The sequence below is a fragment of the Archocentrus centrarchus genome, unplaced genomic scaffold, assembly GCF_007364275.1.
Source record: "Archocentrus centrarchus isolate MPI-CPG fArcCen1 unplaced genomic scaffold, fArcCen1 scaffold_92_ctg1, whole genome shotgun sequence".
In the NCBI taxonomy this organism is placed as follows: domain Eukaryota; kingdom Metazoa; phylum Chordata; class Actinopteri; order Cichliformes; family Cichlidae; genus Archocentrus; species Archocentrus centrarchus.
In genome coordinates, this window is record NW_022060301.1 from 209,676 (window position 1) to 221,898 (window position 12,223).

The 12,223-nt window shown below is 42.5% G+C and overlaps 1 protein-coding gene across 1 annotated transcript in view; it reads left to right on the forward strand.

Annotated features, from left to right (window-relative positions):
• Window positions 1-626: 626 nt before the first annotated feature.
• Window positions 627-12,223, forward strand: part of LOC115777994 (golgin subfamily A member 6-like protein 7) — a 43,288-nt gene continuing 31,691 nt past the window's right edge. The window contains exons 1-4 of the mRNA XM_030726012.1: window positions 627-691; window positions 863-910; window positions 1,771-1,818; window positions 1,990-2,037. Coding sequence (XP_030581872.1) covers window positions 627-691; window positions 863-910; window positions 1,771-1,818; window positions 1,990-2,037 — 209 coding nt within the window. The remainder of the gene's footprint in view (window positions 692-862; window positions 911-1,770; window positions 1,819-1,989; window positions 2,038-12,223) is intronic.

A 12,223-nucleotide genomic window follows, 5' to 3' on the forward strand; every position in this document is an offset into this window, starting at 1 on the left:
ATCGATGGTCCCCACAGTGCTACTTTTACTTTCTTGGAGTACATTTCAGGACTGTACTTTTGTACTTTTACTTGAGTAGAGTACTTTTTCTTAAATTAAGTACTTGTACTTCTACTTAGGTACAGAATGTCTGTACTTTTGCCATCTCTGGCTAGGCAAATGAAAGGCAGTAGAAGCATCATTGGAATAATAAATCTTTATATTATAAGGTTTTCACCAGACTCATGATTTATGTTAGTTTTAACACACTTTGATGAAGATGGAAGTGTTTTTCAAACAGAAGCTCAGTGAGGAGAGGTAAATATTCTTCAGTTTACAAACAAATATAAAACACAACATACTTTAACACACACTTTATAATGTAAAACATTTGTTAACATTAAGATAACTTAGAAAGGTGAGTCTTCACCTGTTGGTTGGCTTTGGAGCCAGTTCAATTTACAGGTTGCACCTTGTGGTCAGCACCCTCTTTTCCATGTACAGCCAAAGCCTGCCATCTAAGGTGGACCGGATGTTTCCTTTATAGTTTGTAAAACAGGCTGAAGGAACTTCTGATAACTGGAAACTAATGAGCCACAAATGGGCAATTTTCTTTGAGAATCACTTGAAATGTATTTATATCTTGCATGTATTCTTCCTCAGATCATGCCCTGAAAGAAAAAGATGCAGAACTGCAATCAGTCAGAGACAGGTACAGTACTTACAGAGCACTAAAATACCACACTCAAGTAGAGCATACATGGTCACTGGAACATACATGTTAGGAAGATGAAACACTGGAAGAGTCATCGGAGCAATGAATGTGTTTTCTGAAGGTTTATCAGCACAAATTATTTCATGATTATTTCTTTTGAATAAACAGACTGACTGAGACTGAGACATCTTACCAAGAGAAGCTTCAAGAAGAGAAGTAAGTATTTATGTAGAGTCACCCGTTACTGAGACAAGAAACTGACAATCAGTGTTCTGCTGTTTTTAGATTCCAAGTCACAGCCTGTGTCCTACATAACAGATTCAAGCTGAGTACATTCACTTGGATTAAAATTTAGATTGGAATAACATGTAATCTCATGTATTATTCTATGTTGTTACAATAATATAAAACAAGGTTCAGATAGCTTCACACAAAAATCAATGGTCCTCCACAGTGCTACTTTTACTTTCTTGGAGTACATTTCAGGACTGTACTTTTGTACTTTTACTTGAGTAGAGTACTTTTTCTTAAATAAGTACTTGTACTTCTACTTAGGTACAGAATGTCTGTACTTTTGCCATCTCTGGCTAGGCAAATGAAAGGCAGTAGAAGCATCATTGGAATAATAAATCTTTATATTATAAGGTTTTCACCAGACTCATGATTTATGTTAGTTTTAACACACTTTGATGAAGATGGAAGTGTTTTTCAAACAGAAGCTCAGTGAGGAGAGGTAAATATTCTTCAGTTTACAAACAAATATAAAACACAACATACTTTAACACACACTTTATAATGTAAAACATTTGTTAACATTAAGATAACTTAGAAAGGTGAGTCTTCACCTGTTGGTTGGCTTTGGAGCCAGTTCAATTTACAGGTTGCACCTTGTGGTCAGCACCCTCTTTTCCATGTACAGCCAAAGCCTGCCATCTAAGGTGGACCGGATGTTTCCTTTAGTTTGTAAAACAGGCTGAAGGAACTTCTGATAACTGGAAACTAATGAGCCACAAATGGGCAATTTTCTTTGAGAATCACTTGAAATGTATTTATATCTTGCATGTATTCTTCCTCAGATCTGCCCTGAAAGAAAAAGATGCAGAACTGCAATCAGTCAGAGACAGGTACAGTACTTACAGAGCACTAAAATACCACACTCAAGTAGAGCATACATGGTCACTGGAACATACATGTTAGGAAGATGAAACACTGGAAGAGTCATCGGAGCAATGAATGTGTTTTCTGAAGGTTTATCAGCACAAATTATTTCATGATTATTTCTTTTGAATAAACAGACTGACTGAGACTGAGACATCTTACCAAGAGAAGCTTCAAGAAGAGAAGTAAGTATTTATGTAGAGTCACCCGTTAATGAGACAAGAAACTGACAATCAGTGTTCTGCTGTTTTTAGATTCCAAGTCACAGCCTGTGTCCTACATAACAGATTCAAGCTGAGTACATTCACTTGGATTAAAATTTAGATTGGAATAACATGTAATCTCATGTATTATTCTATGTTGTTACAATAATATAAAACAAGGTTCAGATAGCTTCACACAAAAATCAATGGTCCTCCACAGTGCTACTTTTACTTTCTTGGAGTACATTTCAGGACTGTACTTTTGTACTTTTACTTGAGTAGAGTACTTTTTCTTAAATTAAGTACTTGTACTTCTACTTAGGTACAGAATGTCTGTACTTTTGCAATCTTTGGCTAGGCAAATGAAAGGCAGTAGAGGCTGTGGTGTCTTCAGTGATGTGTTCTTGGGAAAAAATCCTCGCTGACAAAGTCTTAATGCATATATACAAAAGTTTATTGCAAAGAAACAGTGTCAAAACAGGCGCTTTCCTTTGCGACCTGGGAGAGGGTAAGTCTCTAATCGCCCTATCTCCCCAAACAAAGAGATCACACAGATTATATAGAGGTGGTCAAAACCCCCATACTCCTAACTTTCCATATATGGTTAAGAAAACAACTTCATCCTATATCTGAACATATGGTCATCCCTTATATGGAAGGCCAGAGACCTGCAAGAGGCCCTCTGCATTCTTCTTTCTTTGAGCTGAGACCAAGCCTTCATGTTCAAGCTCATGTTACTTATTTTACACAAATTAATAAAGCCTAAGAGAAAGAGACCATATATGCATATATAGTTTAGCAGAGCAGTACAGACACCACATATTTCCCCCCCTTCGAGACTTCCGACTAAGTCTCGAAAAACAAAGATACTTATTATTACTTCAAATAACAGTTTCTCCCATAGCATGATTTTAACAAACTCTTTTCTGATTTCCTGTGAGGTGTGGGAGCAAAAAACCCGTGCCTGGCAGCTTTCTCTCTTAACCTGTTAAATGACCATCTTAACACAATCAAGGCTGGAAAAATTCTCCCACGACCCTGCTGCCCACAGCGATCACCTTTCGTACCCCAGAGGAACTCAAAAAGACAAAGGGAGTGTTAATGATTGTCATATTACCATTTAGCAAATACACAAGAAAGCCTCAGCAAATAAAATCAAAAAAAGTGTCCATTAGATCAGCTGGTCGACCCATCGGACCTCTCTTATGGACCTCTCCCTGCCTATCCATTTCTCTCCCTACAATCGAATAAAATAATAAAACCTCTGAGGTCCCAGTGTACTTACCAAACGACAGAGACATCATTCTTGAATTAATTTAGCCAAAATGTTGTGCATACATAGAAAACTGTCACAAGTATAACTATTGTGTTATAGTGTACATACAATGAAACAATATTTTATTATCATGTAAATTCAGCCAACATAAGAATATCAGCTGTAGGTCTCCAGCCACGTTGGCTCCATCATGTGGTGTCCATACTGTGTTGGTTCAAGACATTTCAGTCCATTTTATTGTCCATTCATATGAACCCCTCATCTCAGCGGGTTCCCAAACACCTTTTCTGAAAGAGACAAGAAACACTGAACAGTATCTTTTGTAAAGAAACAAATAACATTGAAAACATCAAATGTAAAAATTTTATTTTATATTTTTTAGATAAATGTGAAATTCCTATTTCCCATTTTTGCATTTCCAATTTATCTTACTTTTCTCTTTTCCCCCCTTGGAAAACATCACACTGTTATAATAAACATCAGTAAAGAAATAAGGAAAATTAATAATATGAGAGTAAATATTTAAGAGTATAATAAGGCTAAATATTAAAAGTACAAGAAAGAAGATTAAAATGGATATCCACCACTCCTCCTATCACCACATCTTCCTCCTCATCCATATCAGTTGTTTGTATTAATGGCATCTGAGTTCGATCACTAGGCATAACTATTCCAACCCATCTCAATATCATTGCTTTCGCAAAAGTCAACAGCACTGTGCAAAAACAAAACATCACACATAATGATAGAATGACTGCAATCAAAATTTGAACCAATATTGCGCCCATTGGTCCCAATTTATCCTGCAACCAAGCATGAGCTGACCATCCAGCTCCTTCTGACGTACCAAATGCATCTCTAATATGTCTCAATGCATCAATGACACTAGTGATATTATCTGAACTATCTGGTATTAATGTATAACAGGCTTCTCCTGTTAAATTCAAAGTCATGCATAGGCCACCTTGTTTGGCCAGAATATAATCAAGAGCCATATCATGCTTCAACAGTGTCAGTCGGTGACTTCTTTGAGTATTTGACAAAAGTTCAAATCCTTTAATGGTCTCATTTGCGAAACCCTGTAAAGTGTATGTAATGTTATCAATATGATCTGCTAAAAACACAACACCACACCATGGAAAAATTCCTATACCCCATTTTTCTCCCAAATTTATTCTCCAATGATAAGATTCCAAGTTATGAAATTGAGCAAGTTCTCTTTTTCTTCTATTTCCCCAAATTTCATTGGATTGATTCTTATTGGGTGCTTCACCCATCTGCATAGTAAAAACCTCATATGGCAATTTCAAAGTTGCCATATAACAGCATCCTGTCCACCCATATGGCAGAAATAAATATGCTTTATCACCACAAACCCACCAGATATCTTTAAAGTTTCCTATAGTTACATTACCTGGCAACAGTTGATGTTTCACGCTCACAGTTTTACTCTGTTTTTAAAATGGTATCTTAAAAGTCACTTGAAACATCTCCTTTACATTCTTAGGCTTATGCTCACCAAAATCCATCATATATTTGTTACAGTCCAAAATACCCATAAACATCCCAGGTCCTCGGTGAGTATTGTTAGAACAAAAACAATCTTCAGCTTTCTCTGGTCTTACCACCATTGCATCTGGAATTGCTGTTATTGCATTTTCATGTTGATCAAGTAAATTTACATATGGCAGCTCACTCAACCAAGAACAGTTTAATATAGATCTAAACAGATGCACTGATAATGCCATGACTATGTCTTCTGCTGATTGTTGTTGATATAATAACCATGATAACACATAAGATTGACACATAGGGAGCAGTGGTTCTGGTACAGTCTCTAAAATTGAAGGCCATGTTCCCGGTGTTGGACCTTTGACCACACACATAATCAATGTGTATTTACCATAGTTCAGCAAATTTCGAAGGCTATGGTGAGTAAGTATTGTCACTGGATAATCCATCATGATCGCTGATGCTTTCTCATACATTAGTGAGACTCCCACTAAGGCTCTATAGCATGGTGGTAGTCCTTGCTCCACTTCTGAATAAGCGATCAAATAATAAGAAATATGTTGGGAATTTGTTCCTGTGCCAGTTGGCTGACAAAGAACTGCGTGGTGTTCCAAATATTATATGGAACACCACGCATATTTGCCTCCTGAAAAGGTGGACACATACAACAAGAAAGGTTCTTAAAATAATCTGGAAGTGCCAACACTGGGGGGCTTCTTGCAGCCTCTGTTTAATTGTTTCAAAGGCTACTAGGCCATCTGGTGTCCAAGAAAGCATAGAGTGAAGCTGAGAGCTTCCAGTGTCCTTAATCATAGCTCTCAATGGTCCTGTTAAACTGGCATAATCCTCAATCCACGCTGAAGAATAGCCAACAATTCTCTGCTTCCAAGAGCCCTTCAATTTGTGGCTTGATTCCTCAGATTGTCTCTTCTTTCAATGAATATTGATCCTTCCAGGGGAGTCTGACCCCTGGTCTAAGTTCCACTTCCACTGGTTGAGCTGTCTTCTCCAGTCCAATTATCATCTCCAATGGGCGATTGTTCACTTCCACCTTTACAGTTGGATCTTTCTCTGGTCCTGATGCTACCAGCTGACACCTCCCACTCGGATTCTCTGGGCATCCCTAAAATCCTTGTTCCTTTCTTCTCTGCTTTCATCAACATCCTCCTAATTTGGGGATCATATCCTTTAACAATTCTTTCCAAGTCACTTCCGTCTTCATCCTCTTCTTCTTCTTCCAACCTTCTGTTCCTTCTGTCACCTTTACTTTTCAATCTTGACGTTTTCTTCTTGCCTTTAGAAGAAGGAGTCAATTTTATAATTGTCTCCGCTTGTCCCACTTCAATTACTCTGCCATTGTCATCCTTAATGTGATAGTTGCCATCCTGGTTAACCACTGGATTGAGATGTAAAAAAGGCACACTAGTTTCAGCCATCAGTTTCTGCGTTAATTTTATATTCTTCTCAACATCTTCCAGGCTTCTATTCTTCTTGTCCTTAGTTGCTTGCATCAATTTCTACCCTACATTTCTATCTACATCAATTTTTTTTTTTTCAAGATGGCGCCGGTGAGGTCAGCAGCCGTCGTACCTGCTCCTACGCTTTGTTTGTATATATTAGGTTTAGCTCTAATTTTGGACTTTATAATTCCGCCTGCTCTGTGTCATATCACGTATGACAGACAGACTCTTTTTAATATCAGAATACAGCACTCTGGCTGTATTCTGACACCTTTTTCTCCCGACCCGACTTGGCCTCAGGAAATACTGCGTTTCCAGTGGGCCAGCTCAAACAAAGGACCCAGGTCACGGACAAGGCCCCGAGGGAAAAGAGCCGGCGTAAGAGAGAGGCTGAGGCGCAGAGCGCACCAAACGCCACTGCCGAGCATCCTGCTGGCTAATGTCCAGTCACTGGATAACAAGCTGGACGAACTCAGGGCCAGGATACAGTTTCAGAGGGACATAAGGGACTGCAACATCATCTGTCTCACGGAGACATGGCTGACCCCCCTCATACCGGACCACGCCGTACAGCCGTCGGAGTTCTTCAGTGTTCATCGCACGGACAGAACGAGTGAGTCTGGAAAATCAAGAGGAGGAGGTGTGTGCCTAATGATTAATAACAACTGGTGTGACAGTAGGAATGTTGTCCTTCTGAAACAATCATGTTCACCTAACCTGGAGCTCCTAACCCTGAAATGCCGTCCCCACTACCTGCCCCGCAAGTTCACTTCGGTCATCTTCAGCGCCGTCTATATTCCACCTCAGGCGGACACAAACACTGCACTATCCGAGCTACATGAGGCGATTTCCACCTATCAGGCTAACCAGCATGATGCGGCTCTCATCGTAGCCGGGGACTTTAACAGTGCAAACTTGAAAAAGGTAATACCGGAGTTTATTCAACACATCGACTGCCCCACCAGAGGAGAGAGGACCCTAGACCACTGCTATTCTCCATTCAAAGATGGCTACAAAGCAAAGCCTCTTCCGCCTTTTTGGAAGTCTGACCACACCTCTGTACTTCTCATGCCGAAATCAAAACAACGGCTCAGGCAGGAACCCCCTGCGGTGAGAGAAGTGACACGGTGGTCTGATCAAACAGAGGCCGCTCTGCAGGGGGCGTTGGATTCAACCGACTGGGACATGTTTCGCAGCAGCGCGGGCGGAGACATCGAGGAGTTTACGGAAACTGTTGTGGGATTTATTGGGAAAGTTGTTGAAGACACTTCACTTAGGAGGACCATCAGGACTTTTCCCAACCAGAAGCCGTGGGTGGATAAATCTGTCCGCGACGCCCTGAGGTCCCGCACCGTTGCCTACAACTCCGGACTCGCCTCTGGGAACATGGAGGACTACAAGGCTGCATCATACAACGTCCGCAGAGCGGTGAAAGAGGCTAAACATTGCTACGGCCGCAGACTGGAACAGCAACTACAACAGTCTGACCCCAGGGGACTGTGGCAGGGACTACGCACCATCACGGACTACAAAGCACCACACACACACCCGGTGAGTGCCGACGCTTCTCTGGCTGATGAACTCAACATCTTCTTTGCGCGCTTTGAGTCGGGAAGCCGACAGCCCGCTGCGCTCCCGGCCGGAGGGGCTGTGACACTCACTGTGACGGAGCGCGACGTGAGGAGGGCGTTTAGACGTGTAAACACCAGGAAAGCGGCTGGACCAGACGGTATTAGTGGACGTGTCCTTAAGACCTGCGCTGACCAGCTGGCACCTGTGTTTACACTGATATTCAACCTCTCACTGAAATTGTGTGTGATTCCCACCTGCTTTAAAAAGTCCATCATAGTCCCTGTCCCAAAGAAACCACACCCCAGCAGCCCCAATGACTTCAGGCCCATAGCACTCACCTCTGTGGTGATGAAGTGTTTTGAGAGACTCATCAAGACATTCATCACCTCCTCACTGCCCACCACCCTCGACCCACTACAGTTTGCATACCGGCCAGACAGATCCACAGATGACGCCATATCCTTCCTCCTCCACAAGACCCTTTCACACATAGACACTGGTAAGGGGAACTATGTGAGAGTGCTGTTTGTAGATTACAGCTCAGCATTCAACACCATAGTTCCCTCCAGGCTGGTCTCTAAGCTGCTGGACCTGGGCCTGGGCCCATCCCTGTGCAGGTGGGTTCACAGCTTCCTGACCAGCAGACCACAGGTGGTACGAGTGGGTCACCTCACCTCATCCTCCCTCACCCTCAACACTGGATCCCCCCAAGGCTGTGTGCTCAGCCCTCTGCTGTACTCACTGTACACCCATGACTGCGAGGCCACGTCAGAGTCCAACGTCATCATCAAGTTTGCTGACGACACTGCTGTTGTGGGACTAATCTCTCACAATGAGGAGACAGCCTACAGGAGAGAGGTCTCCCACCTGGAGAACTGGTGCCAGGAGAACCACCTCCTGCTCAACGTCAGCAAAACAAAGGAACTGATCGTGGACTTCAGCAGGAAGCAGCAGAGGGACTACCATCCACTTGTCATCAGTGGTGCTGAGGTGGAAAGAGTGGACACTTTCAAATACCTGGGAGTGACCATCTCACAGGACCTGTCCTGGACTCATCACATAAACATCACTGTGAAGAAGGCCAGACAGCGTCTCTACCTCCTCAGGCGGCTGAGAGACTTCAAGCTCCCACTCAAGGTGCTCAGGAACTTTTACACCTGCACCATCGAGAGCATCATGCGTGGGAGCATCACCACCTGGATGGGAAACTGCACCAAGCAGGACTTCATGGCCCTAAAAAGGGTGGTTCGTTCAGCTGAACGGACCATCAGAACCACCCTCCCCAACCTGCAGGACATTTACACCAAGCAGTGCAGGCTGAGGGCCATGAAGATCCTAAAACAGCCCAGCCACCCCGGACACTCTCTCTTCTCCCTGCTCCCATCAGGCCGGCGTTACCGCTGCCTGAGGGCTAAGACTGAAAGGTTGAAGAAGAGTTTTTACCCACAAGCCATCCGTCTGCTCAACTCTGAGCCCTAACTGGACCATTATTGCACAATGTAAATATTATAATTTATAAAAGTGTGTATAGTGTATAGTATATAGAGTATAGTGTATAGTGTGAATTACTTTTTTTTTATTTTTATTCTTCTTATTTATATGTGTGTGTATATATGGTTGCAGGTACAAAATACATTTCACTGTGCATTGTACTGTGTATAACTGTGCATGTGACAAATAAACACTAAACACTATCTTCTTTTCAAAGAGCTGAAGGACATCAAGTTCCATTTGCCTTTTGTGTTTTCATTGTTCTCCTTAATTCCCCTTCTTTCGTTCCGCTTTGTATGTAGACACAAGCACCCATATGGTTTGAATTACATCTAGATTTAACACTAGAACTACCAGCATTTTCCCTCTACTCCTTTTTCTACCAAGCGCTGCCAAATGGCAGTTTACATCTCATTAGGCCACCTTTTGTTATGTACACGGGGCCAGTAGATTGGAATGTGTGTGGGATGGGTGTGGGGGTGGGGATGGGTTACCAATGATGACCAATGATGACTCAGGGTCGCCAGGTGTATAAAAAGCCAGGTCACAACACATATTTCACCTACTCTGTTGACTGAGAAGCAAAGATGCCAAAGGTTTATGGCACACAGCAAGCTTTGGACATGATCCTTAACCATGTCAACCCCTGTGACTCCGATGGAGATGAAATAACCCTTGTGCTAAATTCCGACTCTGAAAATTCTTCTGGTAAGATTTCCTAAATTTCCTATTTTCGTTTGCCGTTTCTTGTGTTTTAGGAAGAGACGAATATCTTTGCGATTGCACATTATTTCAACATTTCACTAACCAAATCTCAAACATGGTCACCCTGTAGATGAGGAAACTTCACCACCTCCAGAAAAGAGAGGTCGCATGGAGACACATGAGTGGCTGACAGAGACGGCAAAAGACGGCACAGTGTGGCGTGAGGAACAGATCGGAAGGCCTCTGCATCACAGCCCAATTGAATGTTATGCCACAGATGGAGAGCCAACTGCTTTGGCCAGAAGAAAGGTGTCGACTCGCTTACAGAGTTTCCTCTGTTTCATCACTCTGGAAATACTTCGGACCATTCAGGAGTGGACTGTCCAGCATGCACGCCAGACACAGCAGGGAAACTGGTTCATGGCCCTCCCTGAACTAAAGGCGTTCATTGCAATCCTCATCCTGCGAGGGACTGTCCGCCTTCCAGCGGTGCATGATGTTTGGTCAGCAACACTGGGAGTGCCCGCAATCAGCAAGATTATGGCCCGAAACCGCTTCCAGGACATCATGCGGCACCTACGCTTCGATGACAAGGACACACGCAATGAACGAGTTGCAAATGATCGGTTTGCTGCAGTCTCTGACATTTGGGGGTCTTTTGTTACCAACTGCATTACCTCTTACAACCCCGGAAGGCACATCACCATAGATGAGCAACTTTTTCCAACTAAGACCCGTTGCTGTTTCCTGCAGTACAGTGCTACAAAACCTGACAAGTTTGGCATAAAGTTCTGGGTGGCATGTGACCTGAAATCCAAGTATGTATGCAACATCCTCCCATATCTTGGCAAAGACCCCAGTCGTCCCACGGGGGAAAAACTATCAGAAAATGTGGTGATGAAGCTTATGGAACCATTTATGGACAAAGGAAGAACCGTTACCACAGACAATTTTTTTACATCATTGTCACTAGCACAACGACTGCTCAGCCGGAAGACCACACTCCTTGGCACAGTAAACAAGGTTCGCCGTGAGCTTCCAGACTCCACCAAAAAGACTTTGGACCGTGAGGAATTCAGCACACAAGTGTTTTCAACCTCTGGTGCCACACTGACCGTTTACGCGCCCAAACGGAGAAAGACTGTCTGCATCCTCAGTAGCATGCACAGTGTGGTGGAGACTGGGGATACCCGGAAAAAAAAAACCAAACACAGTCACCGACTACAACAACCTGAAATGTGGTGTGGATGTCACGGACCAGATGGTGCGAAAGTACACTGTGCGTTCAGGAACACGGCGTTGGCCAGTCGCTGTGTTTTACAACTTGATTGACATTGCAGCACTGAATGCACATGTGCTTTACCAAGCATGCACTGGGGTCAAAGAGAGACGGACAGACTTCTTGGTGAAGCTTGCAAGAGAGCTTGCACAGTCTCATATGGCAGCCAAGGAGGTGCATAAGGAAAACCTTCAGCAGCAACCACTCTCACCTGACACAGGGAAAAGGGCATTGTGCCAGGTGAAGTGTTGCTGCAAGAATAACCATGCCAGTAAGTGTTGTGTTTATTGCAACAAGTTGACATGTGGAAAATGCAGAAAGGAGATGTTGTGGCAGTGCCAGATGTGTTCAGACAATCTGTAACAAATATACCAATAAAAATGTGCTAGATAAATATTTTGGTCATCTTCAGTCCTTTTATAGTCGTATACAACTGTCCATCAATACTGAGATAAAGTATTCCTAAAAAACATAACATAACAACATTCACATAGAACTTATATATACATATATGGAGTTCTAAGTATGGCAGTTCAACACTTCAAAATAAAAAATAAATCAAATTAAATAATATTTGAAAATAAGCCAAAACACTAAAACACAAATAAAACTTACACTCTAAAGTTAATGGCAGCTTTACACAAGGGCATTTATGTATGGACTATGGAACACAAATGATTTATAATAGTTTTACAGATATTTACAGTTAGAATTTCCTTACAGTACATGGCAATAGGAAGCCTACTTTGTCTTGTTGACCGATGCTGAATAAAGGGCATGTGAAAATGTATGAAATGGTCAAAAGTTTATGTGGTACAGTAAATGTGATGAGTGAAACAATACAGTGCATTTGAAAGCCCCTTCTAGTCCCTA